The sequence below is a fragment of the Protopterus annectens genome, chromosome 10.part0 (assembly GCF_019279795.1).
Source record: "Protopterus annectens isolate FY-2018-M chromosome 10.part0, PAN1.0, whole genome shotgun sequence".
Taxonomy (NCBI): domain Eukaryota; kingdom Metazoa; phylum Chordata; order Ceratodontiformes; family Protopteridae; genus Protopterus; species Protopterus annectens.
This window is the reverse complement of record NC_056744.1, coordinates 540,030,334-540,057,517: the sequence shown is the minus strand read 5'-3', so window position 1 is coordinate 540,057,517 and position 27,184 is coordinate 540,030,334. Positions and strand designations below refer to the sequence as shown.

General features: G+C 36.3%; 1 protein-coding gene across 1 annotated transcript in view; it reads left to right on the top strand.

Moving 5' to 3' along the window:
• The window catches only part of LMX1A (LIM homeobox transcription factor 1 alpha), a 741,391-nt gene extending 728,078 nt beyond the window's left edge, over positions 1-13,313 (top strand). The window contains exon 8 of the mRNA XM_044085395.1: positions 8,738-13,313. Within this exon, the coding sequence (XP_043941330.1) occupies positions 8,738-8,895 (158 nt within the window). The 3' untranslated portion in view covers positions 8,896-13,313. The remainder of the gene's footprint in view (positions 1-8,737) is intronic.
• The last annotated feature ends 13,871 nt before the right edge of the window (positions 13,314-27,184 follow it).

Below are 27,184 nucleotides of genomic sequence, written 5' to 3'. Positions count from 1 at the left end.
AGGAGCCATGAAAGACTCAGTTTTATTTGAACCCTAATCCTTTACAAACCAAGTGGCTTACTGTGGACCTAAATCTACACCAACAAATAATAAAACTCATTGGAAGGATAGGTTCCTAACTCAGCATATTCCCGGCCTATGGAATAAGTTACCACTACTGGTCAAACAAAGTACTATTTTACTTTAGCTACCTTTAAGGCAAGTTTTTATGAGTGGAAGGATAAACATAAATTCAGACTAGAGTTATCATGTATGACCCTGCTCTGTTTGGGAGGTGAACACTATTAAGTGTCCATAAAGCGTGGTAATTTTAAATGCGAATACTTGAAAGTGTACATATCTAAGCATTTTATGGCCCTTATGAGAAGCTGCCTGGCATTGTACCTATGTTTCACTGTTCATAAGTAAATTTAGCTCTAATTTTAGTGAACCATTGCTCAATGCTTCCTCACTACAATATTTATATTCCAAACCTCCATGGATCACCTAGGGTTGAAAGATGGCAGCCATGTGATCCAATGGTAAAAATACAAGTTCTGTTGACAATACACAGTATACCAAGCTGCTTTCCTACTGGCACAATACAAAACCTGCTATATTTATTGCATATCTAATTGAACAAAAAACATACTGCTGTTTTTTCTCTAAACCATGGTGGCAGGCCATAGCAGTTCTTATCCACTAAGGTGAATCCACAGCTGATCCCAAAAGTTACAGATCTATCAGCATTTATATTGCTACCAGCAAGGCTATATAGAGAATACTCATGTAACTAATTCAGAAGGATATAGGTAAGTTACATCTCTTTAATGGCTATTTGTGTGGGTTTTTTAAGGGTTGTTCTTGTTTGCTAAATCTGGTCACTTTCAAGGAAGTCACAGCTACCCTAGTAAAGGGACTGTCAATCCATACAGCATAACTGAATCTTGCCATATTATCCTACACTGGGAAATCATTGACAAACATAAAGATGTTATAACCAATACTTATTCATCTGCTAGATACCCTACTTGGCCTCTGGAAGAACGTAAGTAATAGGGTGCTTTTTGTGAATTCTCCGCATCAATAAGGGTCACCTGTGTGGTGTTTCAATAGTCCATACTCAGTCCTCTGCTTTTCAGCATCTTCATCTGAGATGCCTGCTTTCACATTAACATCCTCTGGAAAATTATATATGCTGATTATTGCAGACTTGCTGTGATTGTCCACTCCCTCAGATTTGTTGGCTCTCTGGTGGATGATGGACATAAATCACTTCTGGTGTAAAAACAATGGCTACAAATGAGGCATGAGAATATTTGAAAAACAAATAATTTCAAAAATGTATTATATTAAGGGACATCAGCACAGACTGTATATCATCATAAAGGAGCTTGGCACACCAGATAGAGATTTTCACTTTGAGTAGCGTATTACTATGCTAGTAAGGAAAGTTTTCATTGCAGCTCAGAGGACTGTAAGGGGCAACCTGTGCTACACATTTCTGCTTTAAAGGACCTCTACTTTTTGAAAAAACTATGTTTAGAGCATACCACAAGGAAAGCTAAAATATGTTCTAAAACAACAACCTTAAATGTCCATATTAATTGCAGTAGGAAGTAGGATCATATGTCCCCTTTGCCTTTCTAATAAACTCTTGCCATTCTATGAAATACAGCTAGTCACTGTTGGTGCATCTTGACTTTCTAATACATTTAGATTATTTCACATAAAGCAATAAATGACAATTTAAAACCATTACACATCAATCCTTATGTTATTCAATGGGTAAAGCATTGATTATGAAATAAGACAGGAAAAGTCAAGTTTGAGGATTATCTGTCTATCCTGAGTTGGGCTAACAGTGGATTATTTCAGGTGTCTGGACTGGGGTAATTTGTTTTTCACTATTTTCAGATAAAAAAGTGAGACAATAGGTACAGATAACCAAATATAAGAAACATGCAAAAATGGATAGCATAATTACTTCAATAAGAGATGCCAATAATCTGCATGGATGTCTATAAAGAAAACTAAATCTGATGTAATTGCAGTCACTGCACTATTAATTTTAGCAAATATGGCATTGTGAAACTTGGAAAAAGATGAAAGTATGACAACAAAATAAATTATCAAATCATAAAAAAAATTATACAATCTTTTAGGATTTAGGAACATTAGAAGACTAGAGTTTAGGGTTCCATTTGGAAGATTGAGGGCACGTCACTTGTATGAATGGTCATGGGAAGCATTTTGACAAGATAAGGCATCTTTAGTAGAAATGCTTCTTAGTGTAAGAACTTGTCACTGGCACAAAATGCCATCTCTGAAACAAGCAGATACTCACTGGCACACCCTGGGGTGTGGAAAACTATGAATGATATAGGGCCTGTGGTTTAACTCCTCTAGTAGATAAAAGAGGATGTGTTTTAGGCACTACAAGGAGAGAGGGTTTGGCATAATGGTTAAGGGCATTACCTCACAGATACAAGGTATAGGGCTTTATTCTGACTTCTAGTTATTGGCTAGGCTAGTAATAGTCTGCACATTGATAGCCAAGTATTTACCTATCAACTTAGATGAGCAACCTCAGCTAGGAACCATGAGCCAGTTTCAAGCACTGGGACACAGATCTGTGTTCTGTGATGATCTACATCTCCCTCAGCTGTGGCTGTGTATGGCTGTGCTTACCAACCCCATCATGTATCAGCCGCATGGAATCTGTATATTCCATCCCCAAAAGAGTCCAGTCATAAAAACAAATAAACATTTTTAAAATCACCTTTATTTACATATTTTCTAGACCACATAAACAAATATCAGAACAAGCCCATTCAGTTTTCACAAGTCATATATCTATAGTAAAGCAGTATCTAAATTTTGACTGGTATACATGTTGTTAGGTGTATGCAATCATTGCAGAAACATAGCACCATAAAAATAATGCTAGACAAGTGATCACATACACCATATGATGCCTCACCATATACAACATTAAGCAGACAAACGTGAATGCTCTTGCCACCCTTGTTAAGCATTTAAAACTGCTTCCTTCCCAAACTAAGCAGGGCCTTACATGATAAGTCTGATGCAAATGTATCTACCCCCTCCAGTCATCCAGATTAGTCTTAAAGGTAGACAAAATAGTTCTGTGTTTGACCTGTAGTGGTTCTAGGACAGAAAACAGTAGATGGAGTCATAGGATGTTCAAGGCTACTGAGTCTTGCAACCACTACTCCTGGCCAGTGCCCACCCTAAACTATATGTCCCTTCTTGAAGGGGGCTATATCAGTCATGCCCACGGTGAATTTATGAATACCAATCCAATTATGCAGGTCCCCTATGTGGACTATAAGGATATTTTACTTTTAAATGTCCCACTGTATCTGGATCTGGAAGGACTGCAGATTCTCTGCACTTATTTATGTGGGTATAAATATATTTTGCAAATCTATCTGCTAAAGCAATGTCTGTGGTCATGTTGTTATAAGTGAATTTGGAGACTTCATTGTAGAATTTGGGAAGATTTGTGAACCTAAAGTCTTTGAATTCTGATAAAATGTTTTCAAGGGTTTTAGCTACTTTGAGGGAAAGAGTACTAGTGTATGTTCTGACTTAACTGGAGAGGGAGTTAGTAGGGAAGTTGTGCAGGGTGACACCACATTTATAAGTACCAGGTCAATAATATTTTGTCTGGGCTATTAACAATTTGGTGCCTTGAATTTTTATTTACTAGGTCTAAAAACTTCTGACCATATCCAACATTGGTGGTACAGATACTCTAGTTAACAGATGGGTAGTTAAAGTGTACTAGAATGATGCATTTCTTATTAATAAGGAGTATATCCATGATGTCATTGGTGGTACAGGTACTCTAGTTAAAAGATGGGTAGTTAAAGTTTACTAGAATGATGCAGTTCTTATTCATGAGGAGTTTATCCATGATGTCATTGGAGGTACAGATACTCTAACAGGTGAGTAGTTAAAGTGTACCAGAATGATGGCGGTCTTATTAATGAGGAGTATAACCATGATGTCATTGGTAGTACAGATACTCTAGTTAACAGGTGGATAGTTAAAGTGTACTAGAATGATGCAGTTCTTATTAATGAGGAGTATATCTATGATGTCATTGGTGGTACAGGTACTCTAGTTAACAAATGGTTAGTTAAAGTGTACCAGAGTGATAGAGTTCTTATTAATGAGAAGTATATCCATGATGTCATTGGTGGTACAGATACTCTAGTTAACAGGTAGATAGTTAAAGTGTACTAGAATAATGCAGTTCATATTAATAAGGAGTATATGTATTATGTCATTGGTGGTACAGATACTCTAGTTAACAGGTGAGTAGTTAAAGTGTACCAGAATGATGGAGTTCTTATTAATGAGGAGTATATCCATGATGTCAATGGTGGTACAGATACTCTAGTTAACAGGTGGGTAGTTAAAATGTACTAGAAGGATGCAGTTCTTATTAATGAGGAGTTTATCCATGATGCCACTGGTGGTACAGATACTCTAGTTAACAGGTGGGTAGTTAAAGTGTACCAGAATGATGCAGTTCTTATTAATGAGGAGTATATCCATGATGTCATTGGTGGTACAGATACTGTAGTTAACAGATGGGTAGGTCAAGTGTACAAAAATGATGCAGTGTTTATTACTGAGGAGTTTATCCATGATGTCATTGATGGTACAGATACTCTATTTAACATGTGGGTAGCTAAAGTGTACCAGAATGATGCAGTTCTTATTAATGGGGAGTTTATCCATAATGTCATTAGTGTTACAGATACTCTAGTTAACAGGTGAGTAGTTAAAAGGTATCAGGATGATGGAGTTCTTATTAATGAGGAGTATATCCATGATGTAATTGGTGGTACAGATACTCTAGTTAACAGGTGGGTAGTTAAAGTGGACCAGAATGATGCAGTTCTTATTAATGAGGAGTTTATCCATGATGTCATTGGTGGTACGGGTACTCTAGTTAACAAATGGGTAGTTATGTGTACCAGAATGATGCAGTTCTTATTAATGAGGAGTATAGCCATGATGCCATTAGTGGTACACATACTCTAGTTAACAGGTGGGTAATTAAGGCGTACCAGAATGATGGAGTTCTTATTAATGAGGAGTATATCCATGATGTCATTGGTGGTACAGATACTCTAGTTAACACGTGGGTAGTTAAAATGTACCAAAATGATGCATTTTGTATTAATGAGGAGTATATCCATGATGCCATTGGTGGTACAGATACTCTATTTAACAGGTGAGTAGTTAAAAGGTACCAGGATGATAGAGTTCTTATTAATGAGGAGTATATCCATGATGTCATTGGTGGTACAGATACTCTAGTTAACAGGTGGGTAGTTAAAGTGGACCAGAATGATGAGTTCTTATTAATGAGAAGTTTATCCAGGATGTCATTGGTGGTACAGGTACTTTAGTTAACAAATGGGTAGTTAAAGTATACTAGAATGATGCAGTTCTTATTAATGAGAAGTATTGCCATGATGCCATTGGTGGTACACATACTCTAGTTAACAGGTGGGTAGTTAAGGTGTACTAGAATGATGGAGTTCTTATTAATGAGGAGTATATCCATGATGTCATTGGTGGTACAGATACTCTAGTTAACACATGGGTAGTTAAAATGTAGCAGAATGATGCAGTTCTTATTAATGAGGAGTATATCCATGATGTCATTGGTGGTACATGTACTGTAGTTAACAGATGGGTAGTTAAAGTGTACTATATTGATGGAGTTCTTATTAATGAGGAGTATATCCATGATGTCATTGGTGGTACATATACTCTAGTTAACAGGTGGGTAGTTAAAATGTACCAGAATGATGCAATTCTTATTAATGAGAACTTTATCTATGATATCATTGGTGGTACAGGTACTCTAGTTAACAGGTGGGTAGTTAAAGTGTATCAGAATGAGGCAGTTCTTATTAATGAGGAGTATATCCGTGATGTCATTGGTGATACAGATACTCTAGTTAACAGGTGGGTAGTTAAAGTGTACCAGAATGATGCAGTTCATATTAATGAGGAGTTTATCCATGATGTCATTGGTGGTACAGATACTCTAGTTAACAGGTGGGTAGTTAAAGTGTACTAGAATGATGCAGTTCTTATTAATGAGGAGTTTATCCATGATGTCATTGGTGGTACAGATACGCTAGTTAACAGGCCGGTAGTTAAAGTGTACCAGAATGATGTAGTTCTTATTAATGAGGAGTATATCAATTGATGTCATTGGTGGCACAGATACTCTAGTTAACAAATGGGTAGTTAAAGTGTACCAGAATGATGCAGTTCTTATTAATGAGGACTATATCCATGATGTCACTGGTGGTACAGATACTCTAGTTAACAGGTGGGTTGTTAAAGTGGACCAGATTGATGCAGTTCTTATTAATGAGGAGTTTATCCATGATGTCATTTGTGGTACAGATACTCTAGTTATCAGGTGGGTAGTTAAAGTGTACCAGAATGATGCAGTTCTTTTTAATGAGGAGTATATCCATGATATCATTGGTGGTACAGATACTCTAGTTAACAAATGGGTAGTTAAAGTGTACCAGAATTATGCAGTTCCTATTAATGAGTATATTCATGATATTTAGGGACCTGATATTGACTTCTGGGGTCATGGAAGGGGTCCTGTAGCAGAAAATTAACTGATAGATGATTTTGCTGAGTGTGACTTAAAGTTCACTACATTACATTTCTTGGTCTCTAGGAATCTGTATAGAGGTGATATGGTTTCTGACAAATATGAATACTGCACAACAGTTAGTTGCCATTGGGTCTGAAAAAACATGTTTCAGTGATTACACATTTATTGATGCCTTTCAAATATAGGAATGTCTCAAAGTCTGGCAGCTTGCTGTTTACAGTTATGGGATTGAGCAAATCTACCTTAATTGGATCCTGTTTTGTTGGTTTTATGATTGGAATGTTGGAATGCTCATTAACTGAACTTTACCTAAGAAAAGACACTACTGTGCTACACACACACACACACACACACACACACACACACACACACACACACACACACATACACACACAAAAAATAGCTTGTTGCAGGTTTAGCAACGTTATTTAACATTTTTAAAAATGTTAGCATTACAGTTGGATTTGTTGTGTTTTTCTAAATGTTCAGACTAGAAATATGGGTGCTTGTATGTTTCTGCATGAAACCAATTACATCACATACATAAGCTCTAAAAATATGTAGTTTTGAACTAGACATTCATGAAAATAAGTCAAACTTTAATCAAGTGTTTCTGCAGGGAAGAAACTGCAGTCTACCCCTGTGTAGGGAGGCATTTCTCTGCACAAATTCACTTTCCATATAGACCGATGGATAGATAGAAAGATAGATAGATAGATAGATAGATAGATAGATAGATAGATAGATAGATACATAGATAGATAGATAGATAGATAGATCTGTAAATGCTCCATGTCAGAGAAAGAAAGATTATTGTTAAAGATAACAGTAATGATGACTATTTTTTACATTATCCATTGATCTGGAGGATGAAGAAACAAGACTAGTAGCCTAAATACATTGTAACAATAAGTACTGAAGAATCACAGTACATCCAAATAATAACTCTAGTAAAGATTTTGATCAAACAGCAACATTAACACGTAGAGTAACCAAGTGAATGCTTGCCATTATATTTCAAGTAAAATACTGCAGACTTGATCACTGCAAAAGCATTACAATGTTATTATTAAAAAAAAATCCCATTTTAATTTGTACCACTAAACTGCAGACTGATTTATCTGAGCCTTCTGTAGATATCATTCGCTGCATTAATTTTTCACTTTGGCAAATATTCTGTGTGTGTGTGTGTGTGTGTGTGTGTGCGTGTGTGTGCGTGTGTGTGTGTGTGTGTGTGTGTGTGTGTGTGTGTGTGTGTGTGTGTGTGTGTATATATATATATATATATATATATATATATATATATATATATATATATATATATATATATATATATATATATATATATATATATATAGATATGCAGGAAGTCAGTATAGCTACAATCAAAGACTAGTTGAACTTAGTTACGACTATGGATATATAGATTAGAGGACACTTCCAGTAACCAAGCCAGTAGATGTGCATGTCTCATGTCCTTATACAGGTGCAGACACATGTAGCTTCTATTCTGAGTTTCAAAATTGAAGCCTCAAAGAAGTTGATCTTCACTTTTTGGATGAACAGTTAAAAATTCCTTAGGGTATAATTTAAAAATTATCTTTTTTTCTGTCTACAGGAAGAAAGTAGTTCATACCATATTAAAAATAACAACTGTGATATTACTTCTTAAATGAAAGACATGAGCATACAGTTAAAAAACAATTTCAGAGATTTATATCTGTATATGTACTTTTGCTTTTCTAACATTTCTTGTCTGATTAATACCGAATAGTGCTGCAAAGATAATGTTTTCTAGTTCCAAACACATTCACCAAAGCAATACATTGTTCAATCTATTGTTCAAAGTTCATTCTTGAAGTAAGGATATTCCTGATGGTGAAAACTACATCTTGTGGCAAGCAGGGGATTGCTTACAGTTCAGTCCTGTTTACTTATTCAGTTGACTTTATTATGCATCTTCTAACTGTATTTTCTAATGAATGTTATAAAAGATAGATTCCTGTCATATACTTCTCACACCAGTGTACCATGTACTAATTTGAATATTTTATTTTTTAAAAGGTAACGAAACTCTGTTCCATGATGTGGATGGTGACAACTCTCTAAGTGTTCTAGGGGACTGCCTTCTCTCTTCATCAGATATTGTTTCAGTACAATCAAGAGTTGGGAACCCAATTGACCGACTTTATTCCATGCAGAGTTCCTATTTCACTTCTTGAAGTTCTCAGCAGCTAATTTTCAGGGGGAAATGACTGAAAGCTTCTCAGACACAGCTATCTCCTGCTTCCCTACCAGACTAGTTTGTGAGGCGAGCAAAAGGAGAAAAAAGGGCAACGTTTAAAATGTGTACATCTGTAGAATGTAGCTAATGAGTGTTAAAGGATACAGAGTTTGTTGTAGCACTGTAGAGTTTAAAAATAGTGTTCCTGGTTAGCTTAAATGTTTTCATCTTGTCCTCACAGCAGATATAAGTAAAAAAAAAAAAACTTCTGCTGGCTAGGACAATTGTTGTCAGCTCCTTGTACTCAAAAGCATTCATTTCAAACAGAGTTGTAATGCATATTTTATTTTTACTGTGCTCTTCGTAGTCATACAGTTAATATTTTATATTTTTTGGCATTGAGTTTTATGCAAGCCATTGAACATTTTGAAAGGTTACAGTAGCCATTTCTAATGCACATTTATATAGAAGCAAAGCAAACTGAGACCTCTTGCTCTGTGTGTCAGCACCCCAGTCAAGCATTAGAACTTTCCAATATGCATCCCTGGAGTGGTCTATGGCACTTATTAAACTGATCATTGTATAGTAATAAGGACTTTTGCAAAACATTACCTGGTTTTCTTTCATGGCTGAAGATCAATCAGACTTCTTAAATATGCTTTTCATTGTTAAAACTAAATTTGTTATAACTTCCTGTATCATTGTATTGCGTGGTTTGCCATACTGCATTGTTTATATAATTTTTTCAGATCTGTTCATCTAACATTTATTTTTCTGCTGGGCAGTGCTGGTAGACCTAACTTGTAGAGATATTTATTTAAAAACATTGTTTACTAGAAGGCCTTGATAAAATACATTTTTCAATCACAGGAAAACTTCTCTCAGACCACTTCGGCCCGGTATTGTAATTACCTATAACTATATAGCAACTGTAACCTTATTTTTCACTATATAATATTTAATGAAGCACTTTGGTGCACTTAAGTTATAAGATTAAGTAATTTACTTACTTTTGTAAATGAAAGTTTTATAAAGGTATCTTGGTAACATGAAACCCTCAAAGAAGCTGTTCAGATACTATTTAGTATTATTAAGCTATATTTTAAAATTAATAGTTTATGTTATTTTTGCCATTTCATAAATATCAGAATAGTAAAAGCATATTGTATTCAGAATAGAGTTTAGTATTGATATTTTATCAAATGCTTATTTAATTAGTTAATTAATGAATAGTTACACAATAATTGAAGTGTACTGCTAAATTTGTGCATTACACCAATATTAAGATAAGAGTAGGGATATCTTTCCTGAATGAGCCCAAGTAAAATCTCTTAACAGCTAGTGAAATTGCAGAGTGTGTAAGCAATCTTTTAATACGCTGTATGTTTGAATTTTGCAATGAAGCATTAATATTGCCTGCAACAAGTTTTAGAAATGTCCAACAATGGATAAATAAGATAAGTAAATAAATGAATAAATAAATACAATTTTCTATAACATTCATAATATTCTAAAAAGACAGCACTCTCATTGGCTAGCAGTCCTAAGAACAACCGCTCCCCCCAAAAAAATATATGAATTTGTCCAAAAAGGCTTTGTTAATCATATCAAGAATATATTTCTACAATGATAAGGAAAATATATTTTCAATACAGACCTCAGTTTACCAAAATTCTAGGGTTTGCATTATTTTTTTCATGCACTTAATATAGAGAAAAAGGCAAAAACCTGGTTTTACATTTTTTAGACAACAGAATTTACAAATAAATTATCTCTTTCTCAGTTCCACCTATCAATAATATATTAGCTATCTTGCCATCTGCTGGCACAGAACAAAAGGAAGTCCATTAGAACAGGAGCAGGGAGTTGGTGATTTTAGAATTTGAACTCTGTATGCATCCTTTCCATTACACTCTCTTGCCAAAAAATAAACAAGAGAAGAAAGTATGCAATTGCTTGTGTTGATATTTATAATGCTGCTGACTACAATTCAAAAGAAGGTTTATCTCAGTCAACACATGACCATATCAGTAGGATATAACACCTGGATAATTGCTACTAATTTCCAAGAAGGAAAGGATTGCAAAGTCAAGTATATGTCTAAGCCTCGGTTTACAACTTTAGGCTGCTTTAGCTGGAGTACTAAGTTTCTAAAGAACATATGGCAGGGTGAGAGCGCGCTCAGTGATAAAATCTTTTTCACATCCTAAGTCTCAAGCCCGACTTCTGGATTCTGACTGTACGGAAGTTTCATGCTATTTCTCTGTTTCTGTGCGTTTTCACTTTTTTTTTTTCTCTTTCTTTGAAAGACATTCTGGTGGAGTGTTTGCAAAAAGTTGTCTGCAGTATTTAGCCTCGCTCTTAAGGCCCCCATCATGGTTGAAAAGGGTCCATCAATTGTCAATTTCCTATTATATTTTCAAGACTCAAAAATGTGAGCTTTGAAACCTGAGGAATTAATGCAATGAGAGGGAAATGTATACTAAAAGGAAACATGCTGCATCTGTTAGAAATCATCCTCCTTTAAAGTATGGTAGATAGGTGTTAGTATACATAAATAGTGGGTACAAATGCTTTTAATGTGCAGCAACACATTTTGTTCTTCACTGTTTTACTTGCAGGATTGTGGATAATTTATCAGATTTTGGAGACTTTCTTTGATGAGTCCCAAACTTTTGATAAGAGTATTGATTAGCCCACTTGCCTATTTAATAACAAAGAATAAACACATTTTGTTGCACATTGCATTTTTTACAGTTTTTTTTTCTTGAGGTATGGTGGAATAGGGAACATCACTTCATCTTTAACAGTCAGTTTGTTAGGTCATCCGTTATTGAATTCATTGTAGCAGACTGCAAAATCTTAACAATCGCACTGATGAGAAACATCCTATGGTGCTATAAAAAGAGATCATGTCAGAAATCAGGTAGCTTTCTTGAGGATGAGTTCCAACTTAGACCTGAAAAGTACTGCCAAAAAGAAAACGAGGACAGTGTACCTTAAGAGATACTAACAGACAAAAAAGTAGAGATGGAGAAAACATAACAAAGATAGTGACTTGAATTATTTAGATGCAAACTTCATCACAAGTAAATACTAGGCTATCAGTTTGCAGACAGTTATAAGCCTAGATAGTAACTAGTGACCCAAATCAAGCCACGTACCCTGTATCTGTGAGGTGTAGACGTTAACCATTACACAAAACTCCACTGAGAGCAATCCAATATGCTTCTCCCTAGGAATCAGTTTTTAGACAAATTAATACTATCAACCACTTCATTATTTCCAAGAAATAAGGTTATGAAGCCATTGCTTTTATTATTTGGTGTTCTCTAGTTAGAAATTATACATTTATATAATCAGTGTTAAAGGGCAGCATGTCACTTGTTTAGTACTTGACTCTCCCTACAGACACTGAACGTAGTATGGGCATTACTGAAGTAATTTTTCTGTGAAAATATATGTTTAAGTTTGAGATCAGTTGTCAGGAAGAATATGCTTTTCAGAGTATCTGCAATATTGAATTATTTTAATTGGTAAGGAGGGCATACAGGGACATTGCCCCAGCAGAAAAAAAAAGTTTACTCATATTAGTGGGATGTCAAAGGTCATTCGTGGAAACAGTACATTCTGAATGTTAATGCTTCAGCCATAAAACAAAATAACATTCAGCACATCCTAAATGTTACAGTGTCTTGTAAATGAGGTATTAACCTGCTAACAACTGACCAGTATTTGAAAAATTATGGTCTCTGGAATCTAATATATATTAAGTGAGAATTATTCACAATGCATAATGCAGAACCTCTTTCTCTGTATGAAGATTAAGTTATTGCTATTTGTAAAAATGTTAAAGAAAATGTAAATATGCATAAAGATAATGCACATTTATAAATATTGCATCATATAGTTCCAGATATGAAACACCATAAGATGCAGCATATCTTTTATTACTATGTCAGAATTGTATGTTTACATATAACTATTTTATCGAAAAGTATAGACACAGTTATTTTCTTAGACATACAAGTGCTATACTTGTATTATTTTATTTGAGAGCAAAATGTACTTTATTCAGTTGGCCTTTTTATAGAGATTTTAATTTGAGGTTTATGATCATTTAATTTGGAGTGTTTGTAACCAAAACTAGTTATTTTGATAGTATTCCCTACTTGGGATATCTGAATGATTATTTAATGGTCATTCAGCATTTGAGTGGAATCTCCCTGGCTGACATTTTCTGTGACATTTTCTGATAGAAGTGATATATGACTCTGTACTGACAACTAGTGACATGAAAGCAGATTTTTATCCCTTTTGCAATTAACATTGAAAGATTGATGAAGTGTTACATATGTGTTCTGTTATAACTTTAAAGTAACCACCATTGTAAAATAAATAAAAGTGAATAATTTATATTGTTTGTGTCTTTCGGCTTTTCCCGGTTAGGGGTTGCCACAGCGGAACTCCGGTCCGCTAATGATTGGCAGTTGATTTTTACGTACCGGCTTGCCAGGCCTGATGCACAACCTTCAACGAAAGTACGCCCATTCACGCATGTCTCCACGCAGAAGACGGTCTAGCTGAGAATCGAACCGGACAGCGTCTTACTGTGAGGCGACAATGCTGGGCCAAAATGTCTTCCTTAGAAACAATATTAATTACAGTTATTCATGTATCATATGTGATAGTATTTTGTTAAGAAGTATTTAGCACACATAAGGCTATTAAATGTTTCATTACTATTTAGTGCAAAAAGTATAATATGCAAGTTAATCATTAAGGTAAGGTTATGATGTATACAATGAGATATTTCATGTTCACTTGTCAGAAGGGCTTTCTGATTCCATTTATGAATTACATCACACAGCAAGTCTTCAGAATCTTTGGAGAACAGACCATATTAGGTGAAAAGTAATAAGCCATGCCCTGTTCATATTACGTGCATATTCATTTATTTTTCAAATCCTCGAATCTCTCAAGATGGGATCTTGCTTTCACACACCATAATACTTTCACTTTAAATATATGGATGTGTCATTTCTTGAAGAGTAAGAATTCTCATGTCCATCAGCTATCACTAACATAATCTTCTATCTTTGTAGTCTTATTTATCAAGAGTAAGCCTTCTATATCACTGAGTATATGTGTACCTGTGCGCATTCACGTGTGTGTGTGTGTGTGTGTGTGTGTGTGTGTGTGTGTGTGTGTGTGTGTGTGTGTGTGTGTGTGTGTGTGTGGGGCACAGTAGTGCCTTTTCTAGGTAAAGTTCAGTTAATGAGCATTCCAACATTCCAAACATAAAAACAGGATCCAATTAAGGTAGATTTGCTCAATCCCATAACTGTAAACAGCAAGCTGCCAGACTTTGGGGGGGGGGGGGTATCTCTATTCCCTTGCATTCATGGCTGTGTGTTTGTGTAGTATGGTGTGTGTTTGTGTAGTATGGGGTGTGTGTGTGTGTGTGTGTGTGTGTGTGTGTGTGTGTGTGTGTGTGTGTGTGGTATCTCTATGCCCTTGCATTCATAGCTGTGTGTTTGTGTAGTATGGTGTGTGTGTGTTTGTGTGTGTGTGTGTGTTTGTGTGGTATCTCTATACCCTTGCATACATGGCTGTGTGTTTGTGTAGTATTGAGTGTGTGTGTGTGTGTGTGTGTGTGTGTGTGTGTGTGTGTGTGTGTGTGTGTGTTTGTGTGGTATCTCTATGCCCTTGCATTCATGGCTGTGTGTTTGTGTAGTATGGTGTGTGTGTGTGTGTGTGTGTGTGTGTGTGTGTGTGTGTGTGTGTGTGTGTGTGTGTGTGTGGTATCTCTATGCCTTTGCATTCATGGCTGTGTGTTTGTGTAGTTTGGTGTGTGTGTGTGTGTGTGTGTGTGTGTGTGTGTGTGTGTGTGTGTGTGTGTGTGTGTGTGTGGTATCTCTATGCCCTTGCATTCATGGCTGTGTGTTTGTGTAGTTTGGTGTGTGTGTGTGTGTGTGTGTGTGTGTGTGTGTGTGTGTGTGTGTGTGTGTGTGTGTGTGTGTATGTGGTATCTCTATGCCCTTGCATTCATGGCTGTGTGCTTATGTAGTATGGTGTGTGTGTGTGTGTGTGTTTCAGGGAGTTGGCAGTGCCATCTTCATGACTTGAACCTCAGGTTTTATACATAACTTAAAATATGACATTAATTTTGTAAAAAATATTCTGTTTTTTTTTTAAAAGAGCAGCAGAGACTAAAAGGTCATTTCAGTTTCAGGCCAGCTACTAATTTATCCAGACAAAACCGATGCTTAGCATTTTAAAACTCTAAGGAGATTTAGTAACTCTGAAGACCGGAGACAATATTCTGAGATCAACTATATAGCTGCAATACTAAAATAAGCAGAAGCTTTTAGAAATTGATGCAGCCATGCAATAGATTAACCTAGTTCTAACAAGTGTAAGCAGCTCCTGGCCTGGAAGCAGGTACTATATCATTTAAAGCAATAGATTAAACTCGTTCTAACAAGTGTAACCAGCTCCTGGCCTGGAAGCAGGTATTATATCATTTATAATTTTTTTCACCAAAGAGCTACCTGACGCCAGCACTGAGAGAATTGTCCATGTTACTGCTGCTGGATTTGAAGGAGTAAGAATCAAACGCTGCACCTTGTGTCTGTAAGGTAAACACCTTAACCATTATACCAACCTCTCCACGAAAATGTTTGGAACATCAAACAGATAAATTACAAGCAGAGTGATTCTGAATGCAACTGAGTTTATGAACAGAAAAACAAAAAACGTGCACACATCTTGTCTGAAGGCTGCAGTATTTCAGTATGTTTGCAGAGCTTTGAAATCCAGGGACCCTGCTGCAAGACTGTCATCCCTAATAAAGTCAAAGAAGCTGCAAGCAATTAGCAACTCTATCTACAGGTTATTACCACCCAAAGCAAGATGACTGTAAACCAGACATCCCACTTAGTACTAGGCTCTCTTGTTTCCAAATGGTTAGAAGTGGAGCCCTTCCTCCTTCCTACTTTGTTGTCTATTACTTCAGCCCTACTGTTTATCAAAGCATTTGTGATTGATGTTCAAAATGACAAAACAAAAAGATCTCTGGAGATTTGTAATGGCAGCCAGACTCAAACAAGACTGAGAAGGTGAATGTTGTTTTTTTTTCATTTTCTACCTGTTTTCTGATATTCTGAGTTAGTGCAATCATTGATCTATCTACTGCAAGAAACATCCAACCAAGCTAGAATCTTCATAGGTTCATAGGAGATTACTAGGCTAGTACCCCTAGGGCCTCTACAAGCCTAGCCATTTTAATCCCAAGTATCCCCATTTATTTATTTTTCGGTAGTTTACAGAATGAATTTATGTACAGAGTGGGTCTGTGAGCAGCACTGGCTACCCATGTCCATGAGGGACATGGGTGCCACCCCAGGGGTGAATTTATTGTCTCCCATCCAATTATCTAGGTTGCGTTTGAATAGGGTCAGCAAGGAACTCTGTATTACCTGAATTCACTGTGTAATACCATAATTACCCTAGAGTAGTGGTCCAATGAATCCTTAAGGACATAACATTGTCGCAGCTACAGTTCTGCAACAGGTCCCTAACAACCATGCACAGATGTGCGTATTGCAGACCATGGCTTTTCTTTCATTGCTCCAAATCTTTTGGAATCTCTTCCCTCTACTCTAAAAACAATTTTGTTAAACAGTACATAAGTAGTTGCCTAGTATTTGTAGGAATATTAGTGAAAATAATTATTACATTGTATAAACATTTTATGTATATATGGGATCCTTTCAATCTATTGAACAGACAGAAGCAAATGGAAAAGTCACTGAGAGCTCTTATTACTGAGGGCTGAACTTGTCAAATGATAGATATCTAATTTGTGTGGGTAAGGTAAATGCAGCTTTAAGATTTTAAAGCCCAAAATTTAGGAGATGTCAGAAGTTTCAGCATTAACGTGTATGTGTATACATGTGTGTGTATGTGTGTGCTGTGTGTGTGTGTGTGTGTGTGTGTGTGTGTGTGTGTGTGTGTGTGTGTGTGTGTGTGTGTGTGTGTGTGTGTGTGTGTGTGTATGTGTGTGTATGTGCATGTGTGTGTGTCTGTAATAATGTCTGCAGGCTAATGTCAGGGTCTTTTGCCTATTCAGGAATGTGTTTTCATTTGTCACTATTTTTCTCACAACAGTACAAGGACATTATCACTAAAAGCCACTTTCAGTGAACATATAGAGTAGCACTTTCTCTACTGTCGTGCAACCGGGGTATTGCTATACATAAGTTAGGGGGTTTAGGTAGTCTACCTCACACAGGAAATGCAGCATGCTTCACCTCTGCAAAAAATTACCAACATGGGAAAATGATCCACACCTATGGTCACCCCCTCGTTGGTCAGATCAGACCATCAGCTAATCACCCTTAACATCCACATCCCACCTCCACCCCCCAGTAAGGAAACCTCCATAAAAAACTTCTCCAAAGCCAACTTCATGCTACTCAAGTCAGAAGTTACAAACTTCATGACACCCATGCAGACAGGAACTGAAAGTTTGACTGCTGAGTCCTAAACTAAGGCACTGTACGAGCACATCCACTCATGCATGAATCGTGCCATCTCAAATAGAACCAAGATGCTCTCCTCCAACAAAAGGAAGCCAATCTGGTGGTCCCCTGCCATAAACAAACTTTACAACAAAAGGAAGAAACTGTTTCAGAAAAGAGGAAAATCCCAGGATGCAAAAGACTATCTTACCAGCCTCAGTACGAAGCTGAGATCCCTCATAAAATCCTCCAAAGCTAGTTATGAAAATAAAATTGCCAAAGATTCCAAAGACAACCACAAGGCATTCTATAACTATGTCAAGAATCTAAATGGCAATGCTCAGATACGCTCTGAGCTACAACAAAATGGCATTAAATAAACTGATCCCAAGGATATTGACAATATCCTGGCAGATCGATTCAGTGCCAACTTCACCCCCCCACCCCCTAAATGGCCAATCTCAATATCAAAAGATTGCCAAATTCTGGTAATAATGGCCACACAGGTAAAAACGCACTCTCCAAAGCTAAGAATACAGCATCCATGGGATCAGATGACATCCCAGGCTGTGTACTACATGAACTACAAAATTAACTGGCACCTCACCTAAGTGTCATGTTTAATCATACTCTCACCTCAGAGTTCATGCCCACTGAGTGGCGCACAGCTACAGTTATCCCACTCCACAAGGGAAGATCCACCTTGGATCCCGGGAACTACCACCCCATCAGTCTGATGAGCCTGATCTGCAAGGCCATGGATCGTATTATCATGGAACTTATAAACAAAGACATTGGCAACCTTCAAACACTGAACCCCACTCAGTTTGGGTTCATGAAGGGCTGATCTTGTCTCCTGAACCTGATTGACTTCTTCAAATCAGTCTCCAGAGCTGTGGACAAGGGTAAGGCAGTCCACACAGCCTATGTGGACCTTGCCAAGGCCTTTGACACCAACCCCACTCTGGAATCATAGATAAACTTACTAAGCTGGGCATTAATCCCTATGTCACTCGATGGGTTGCCAACTGGCTTACTGACAGAACCCACACTGTAACAGTAGCTGACTCCAAATCCAGCTCCAGACAATTGACAAGTGGAGTACCTCAGGGTTCAGTCCTGGGACCTCTCTTGTTTGGCATCTACTTCTCTGAAGTACAGGCCAACACTAAGGGACTCTGGCTAACAAAGTTCGCAGATGACTGCAAACTGGGAGCCATTATTGAATCCCCAAATGATGTCATTACTCTACAAGAGGGCCTTACAGAGACAGATGCTTGGTGCCAGAGCCATGGGCTCAAGGTCAATGCCAATAAATGTATAGTTATCCACTTTGGGAAAAAGCATGTACCCATGAATTACCACATAGGTGGCAGTACACTAAACACCGAAAGTGTGATAAGAGACTTAGGGACACAGGTGGACAGTGGTCTCACCTTCAATAACCACATCACCACAACAGTCAGGAAATCCTTCTATGTGGCACACCTCATTACTAAGGGCTTTTCATCCAGAAAAAAGGAGGTCATTGTCTCACTGTACTCATCCCTCATTAGACCCATTATAGAATACAATGCCCCATTTGGTATGTACCTCTCAAGACATCTGCAACAACTGGAAAGGCCGCAGAAATACCTCACTAAAAGAATCACAGGCCTAAAGCAGATGCCCTATGCTGACTGCCTTTAAAAACTCCAGCTATAGTCTGTTGCATATCATCTACTCCGAGGCGATCTCTGCTTAACATACAAGGCTATGTCAAACCCAGAGCTGTTGGACATGCTACACTTAAAGAAATCCCAATCCCTCAAAGCCACACGCTCCAGGGATCTAAACCTTGTCATCACAATAAACAAACTATGCTGGAGGGATAGGTTCCTGACCCAGAGACTCCCCAGACTCTGGAATAGACTGCCCATACATGTCAAGCAGAGCACCTCTTTGGCCCTCTTCAAAAGGAACCTTGATGATTGGATAGGAGAAAGGAAATTCACCCCAGGGATCACGTCAGTTTCCCTGCTAGACATGGATCCAGGGAAGTAAATAGTGTGGGAGGAAATAGCCAGGGAATTGTTATGGCTAGGCTTCTATAGGCCCTAAGGCCAATAGCCTAGTACCAACCTATGAACCTAATGCTTTAGTGTGTGCTCAGTGAAAGTGGCCTTTCAGCAATTTTTTTCACTATCTTCCCTATCAGGCAAACAACCTGTGAAAAATAATCATGAATCTACTGGTCCTAGCTAATGTGTACTAACCCTAATCTTAATCCTAATTTGGGGAGTATGTGGGGAGTTTGCCCTCCACATTAAAGGGTGCAGGAGTCTTTCCCCCCTGCCAAAAAAGAAGTTTAAAGGAGAAGCACCATGTTTGAGATTCACTCCTCATTTGGGCTTCGATCTTTTTTTCTGTCTATTGGCACTTGATGTTATAAATGCCGATATTTCAATGGGTGACATATCTATCTATCTATATATATATATATATATATATATATATATATATATATATATATATATATATATATATGTATATGTGTATCTATATCTCTATCTATCTATATATATATATATATATATATATATATATATATATATATATATATATATATATATATATATATATATGTGTGTGTATATTTATATTATAGCAATCAGTAAGAGCAAGCATTCTTTATTTCTTTGTTTTTCAGTTTGCCAGCTGCTTTATGTGTGTCATACTTCCTCAGTGGCTTCTTTTTCCAAATGGCCCAAATTTTCTTGATCTATATACAGGATATGGAATGGGATGAAGTAATGGACAGAGAAATTGAAATAAAATTAAGGAAAGCTCCTAACTGGAAAACCCCAGGCCCAGATGCAGTACCTAACTTCTGGCTAAAAGTATTAACATCTTTACATGAAGATTTAGCCATGAGTAAGAACTATTTATATGCACACCCTGAACAGATGTCAACCTGGTTAACAACAGGAAAAACAATACTCCTCCTTAAGAGCAAACCTGCAAGCTATCCTAAACACTATAGACCAATAATTTGTCTTCAGACAATGTATAAACTATATGCTAGGACTGATTCCAATAGAGTTTATAGTAATTTAGAAGAAAACTCAGTTGTGGCAGTAGAGCAAAAGGGTAGCAAAAGAAAGTCATACCGAACAAAGGATCATTTATGTTAAACAAAAGTCATAATGGAGAACTGTAAAAAGGGGAATAAACTAAGTATGGCATTGATAGACTACAAAAAAGCTTGGACAGCACCCCTCATTCATGGATAAAAGAGAGCTTACAAATGTATAAGATACACCCTACACTGATCAATTACATTACAGTGACCATGAAACAGTGTCAAACAACTTTGCAGATAAGCCATGATAAAGGACAGATTATTATTCCAAGGATAAGAATTTAAAGGGGGTATTCCAGGGTGACTCTTTGGCACTGTTTTTCTTTTGTCTTGCCCTTAACCCATTAAGCTGTCTACTTAACTGATTAGGTCATGGCTACAATTTGATCCCAGAAAAAAAGTATAAAGACTTCTCATCTTCTTTTTTGGGATGATTTAAAACTATGTAGTTCATCCCATGAGGGACTGAAAGCACAACTATAAGTGACCAAATCTTTCTCAGATGATATAAGAATGTCATTTGGTCTTGATAAATGTGAAAAAGTAACCTTTAAAACAGGAAAGCTGCGGGACCAAGAAAATATCAGTCTGGGACAAGAATGTGATATAAAAGAAATTGAGCAAGAGGGAGTGTACAATTATTTGAGAATTAATGAAGAATCAACAATAAAACATGAACACATGTGTATAATACTTAGTAAGAAATATTTTAGAAGACAAGAATGAATGTTGAAAATAGCTCTAGGAACAAAGTCCAAGCTATAATCCAATTTGCTCTTCTAGTCCTAAATTACAGTTTTGGAGTGATTGACTGGCCCCAAAAGGTATTGGATCAATTGGACAGGAAAGCAAGAAAAATGCTTAATGCTTATCAAATGATTTATAGAAATCAGTTTATACCAAGACTATATATTCCCCATTCTGAAGGAGGTAGGGGCCTCGTCCAAATTGATTACATGTATAGATTTGCAATCATGGACTGTTTGCATATCTGATGATCTCACAAGACCCAAATGTAGTGAAAGTTTTAAAACATGAGAAGAATAAGTCTAAGATGACTTCCCTGCTTAGTTTAGCAAAAGCATATCAGTGTCAAGCAGGAATGGAAATCAAATCAGAAGTAGATACAAATCAGGCTGCAACTGAATGTGCCAAAAAACAAAAGAAAGAATATAAGGTGAAGGATCAGATGAGAAGGCGAGAAATGTGGAAAATTCATAACTATAGATCAGGACTGAATGCAGGAATGGTTAAGGAGAAGTGAATTTAAATCAAAAGATGAAAGATTAATACTGGTGGCCCAGGATAGTGGATTACGTGAATGGTCCATTGAACATGTGGGAGAAATAGACAAATGCAGGTTTTGAAAACAGAATTAGAAACAGTCACAAATCTTGTTTCTGGGTGCTATACACTAATAGAAAAAGGACTGTATACTGAAAGGCATAATAATGTGGCAAGACTGTTGTATTGGGAATTGTGCAAGCATTATGGTACTGAAGTGTCTGAAAAACACTGGAAACATGAGCAACAAAGCATTATAGAAAATGATGAAGCTTATATCACATGGGGTCACCCATTAACAATAATTTAAAAAAATAGATGTGAGAAAACCAGATACAGTAGTCCAGGAAAAGACGAAAAAAGTATCTTTGATCATTGAAACCGCTACACCCAGTGAAAGCAGTGTCTTACGTACTGAGAAACACAAAGTCATAAAATACCAGGATTTAAAGGCAGAAATGAGGGCAATGTGGAAGAAGGATACCTAGACAGTTCCAAACGTAGCAGGAGCAATGGGCCTTATAAAAACAAATTTATAATTTACTTAGATATGCTACCGATACATGTAACTCCATATGAATTGTAGAAGGAATCAGTTCTGGGCACATTGTGGATGTTGAGAAGAACACTTCTGGCTAACATCAAAGATTGAAGCAATATTAATTTCATAAACTTTAATTATACTTTGATTCCAGAATGGGGTTCATTCCCATCAGGGTATTAGAATGCTAACAGACATGGAGAAATTAAAAAAGTGTGCCATTATTAACTCCTGTTGTGGGTGCACCTTTGCCCGTGACTTCTGACCAATTTCCATTCTAACAACCACATCAAGACTTCTAAAAAGTTAGTTTGCATTCAATTGTCTACTTGCATTTAGAAATACAACATATTATTACCATGACATCTTTTTTCTTTTACATAGACAGAGATGCAGCAAAGATACTGTATAACTTAACTGATTATATTCTTCAGAAAGCCTTAGAATTTTAATCTAGTTCACTACCTATTGTTTCAAGATATCACCACTCTAAGCATAAACCCAAAACCCTATGACTGTTTTAAGGATTTTATCTGCAACAGAATCATATTTCTAAAGTTAGGTACATTTACATCACTCAGTGCACCTATCTTAAAATGTGTGCTCCAAGGTTTTGTTCTATTATCCTTTTCTGTCTTCAATAATTAGACTGCCTTCAAACTTTCTCTACTACTACTCAAACTATATTCAGGTAACATAATTATATATATATATATATATATATATATATATATAAACCCACACTAAAAACTTCATGTGTAAACTATCTACACCCTAAAACCCAACCTAAACCCTAAGGTCCTAGCACATCGTCTCAGTTAGCCACTCCTTTCTAACCCTAACCTACTTAACTTAACCTTTCCCTACCTAAAGACTTTCACTTAACCTCACTCACTTACTAACCCCCTCTAACCACCCCCCCCTAACCACCCCACCCCCCACTATCCCCACAGACCGTCCGTCACACCGCCTTTTTACTCGCAACACTAACGTCGGCACATTAATGATACTCTTTCCTTTGTCGGCATCCTCGCATCGGGCTCGGTATCCGTCCATCCAGTCCAGCATTAGGTCTGCTGCATAGCGCTTCTCGCCTGCTTTCGAAGGTATATATATATATATATATATATAACCATATATATATATATATATATATATATATATATATATATATATATATATAAATATATATATATATATATATATATATATATATATATATATATATATATATATATATGGATTCACTTTATAATTTCAAAATACTGAAATATCAAATTTCAATATTTCGAGACTATAAAGCCGAAACACAAAAACATCAAAAACCACAATCACGAAACCCAAAACCGTGAACATTAAAGCACACACACAAACACTACACCTATCTCCGCACAACACAAACACACACACACACACACACACACACACACACACACACACACACACACACCACACACACTTACTATAAGCAGGGGGAGCAAGCCCCCCTGCACCCCCCACACCCCCTACTTATATATTCCAACTCCGAGGTTGCACCAAACACCAACACACACAAAAATCACCAACATACCCCACACATCACACAGATACAAACACCACCATTCTCAATATTGACACACTCACACTCTCACCTACGCACCCTAACACACACCTAACACTCCCCGACACACTCACAAACACACAAACCCTCCCCAAAACCCTTAAAAAACAACACACTTACCTAAGTGTCAGTACCGTGGCTTTTGGCATTTCCGGGTTCGATATTCTGCCATTTTGTGCATCTGCAGATTTGGCACTTTGGTCTCGAGATACAGCCCCTCCTACTGCTCATTTAAAAAAAGTTAGAAAGCAACATTTGTCCTTCTTTGCAGCTTCATAAAGCAAATTCACCAGTTAATAAATACAAAGAAAGCAAATGTTATGATATTTGCAACCCACCAAAGACTCATATCAGTATCTCCTGTCTAGCACATTCTATGTAATAACCATAACAAGCTAGAACTACAGACATTTCTGGTATTTAGGTATTTGGTTCAATGAATATTTAGATTTACAGCATCATGTTAGTATAAAAAGAACCATATTTAGCAAATTATTGATCTGATTTACAAATATTTCCTACTTTCTCACATGAGTAGAATGTGTTACCTATCAAACAAGAACTTTTCAACCCTAGAAACAACCAGAAACCATATATACAGGTTTATTACCCTACTTTCCAAAGGAGACCTACACTGTCTTATTCTAGTCAAATCAAAATGGCTACTTGTAAAACAGAGATTGCATTTACAACTGTAATTCCTAGTTTTCAAATTGTTAAAACCAAAGTTTTTCTCCCACATTGCTTGTCTCTTATGCATATTCTCAGACAATTAGCTTAAATCAGTTCCCCCCTCAGGATCCTAACTCCAAAAGCCATGCACAAGAATAGCTGATGTAGACCATAGCTTTTCTTTAATTGTCCCTACCCTTTGGAAATCTCTTTTCCTCATCCTAAACATACTCTAAACAACTAAAGCACACACTGAATTCAAACTGAAGTTTAAAAATATTATGTAAAACATGCAAAGTGCTCCCGCTTCCATATCCCAAATATTGTCTACACTCGGCTTCCCTAAACCCTGCCCACATTCTCTCATGTCTGTTAAACTAAATTATTCAAGATTGCCACACAGCTATAGTCTCTTCTCTCAAGTCCACCCCAGTTCATTAATAACTTCCTCTCTCTCTTGTCCTTTTCTTGTATAATATTAGTATGTGAATCGTGTATTTCATTTATGCAAGACAGTATTTTCAGTTATTTCTGCACTGCATTTTCCTCATGTGCATAGCCGCACAGCCACTGAATATAAGCCATTTACTAAGCTTAATTCTTCAACTCTAGAGTTGTACTAAGTGACTTCATTTTTTTTAATTTTATATACCTCTTATTTATTTTTGTATAGATTGTATGTGGTTTAATTACTTGTACCATTTATGTATTGCACACTCTCAATGGAAGCAAAGTGTGTTAAAAAGTTGAGTAACTCTATTCAAGTCAAGTGTTTAAATGTTTTCTACTTACTGCATTAGCCTGAAAAATGGTCTAGCTGAATCAATGTTCTACAATGGAAAACAATAATTAATTACATAATGATTTCTACCATGGCAGCTGCACCCTGCCACACAATAAAGTGGGGAATAAGAGACACTGTTTCTGGAACTTGATTTATACTGTTGCCCTCACCCTGTGAAACTGAGATTGCAGAGGTATACCATGAACTCAGAGGGATATCCATGAGGTACATTACTCAGCAGAGGCATGCTCCATCAATTTATTATCATACCAATATACTATTCTATGATTCTGATTATTCTTTGGGAATCAAACATAACCATATTACTGATTCAATGTCATAACTCATAACACTAATTTTAAATCTTCTTCACTTCTTAATTCATACATATTACTAGAGAAAGTATAAAATACTTATTTTGGAGCCCTTTTATATTCTGAAAGACTTCAACAAGCACTGGCCATGCTTTACTCAGTAGATAAACTATTTTGGAAACCAACCTATGGAGCCAAATGTATTCAATTAATTATCAGTATCGCGTATTTGTTCATTAAAATTAGATATGGTTAAGAAAATATCATCATTAAAAAGAGAGACTATATTCTTTGGTAGTTATTTATTGTATATTTTAATGGCTGGGCAAGGTTTAACAGCATTTGTAAGGGGATCCATAGCTAGCATAAACAGAACAGGTGAAAGTAGGCATACCTGGGATAGAATTGAACCACCTTTCATATACATAATAATACTACAGTTTTTTGTTATTTTACTACATAAAAATGGAATGTATAATCTTCCAAATGTCCTAAAGACAAATTCATAACAAGACCATCTCAGTTTAAGATCAGTATAATTTATTAGACTAATAATTTTATAATAATGTAAGCGTATCTTAGTAATAAAACCCATTTGATCACAGTGCCATGTATAATGGTAAGAAATCTGATCTTATTAAATAACATTAGCATAATTTGTGATTTAAATTAAGAGATATATTGGGCTTTAAGAGTCACAATTAGAGAGTCTTTTCCTCATCTAATATTGGAAAAGTGGTTTGCTATCATTTAATTGAAACGGACTCAGTCGACTGATCATATCATCAACTGACGTCCGGGAAAACTCACACAGCTGAATTCAGAAATTGCTGAATTACATGTCGAATGCGACCTAGGGACGGGTTTTAACATGGGTCAAGACAGGGGTGAGATTTGTAGTTTGGCAATATTGGAGTTTGACATTGTCAACATTTATGGTTCGGGTTTTCATGTAAAGTGGAGTTGACCGACTCCACTTCAGTTAAATGATAGTAAACTGGAGAAGTAATTAAATATTTCCAAGAGCTAATTTGTTAAGGATACTGTCAAATACCTTTAGTAATAATTCAAAATCTTCAGATAAAATTATATATTTCTTGCGCCATTCCCTCAGTTCCCATTAGGTTATGGACATTTAATTTATTTATTCAACTTTTGAGTTAGCTAAAATTTATAGTTCTACTTAATTGTTTATTTTCATCTTCATTAAGGCATTTGTAAATATTTCGCTGTAAAATATTAAGAATATTATGAGAAACTGCATAGTTCAACATAAGTTTATTAATGTCATCAAAATTATTTAAGCATTTTTAATATCTTCTCAATAACAGTTTCAACTACGTCATTTTAATAATACTGGATATGTGGCTTTATTTAGCCTTAATTGTAATTCTTCTAGCTTGTCTTTGGATTATTTGAGGAGCCATTGAGCAGTCCTTGTTTCTC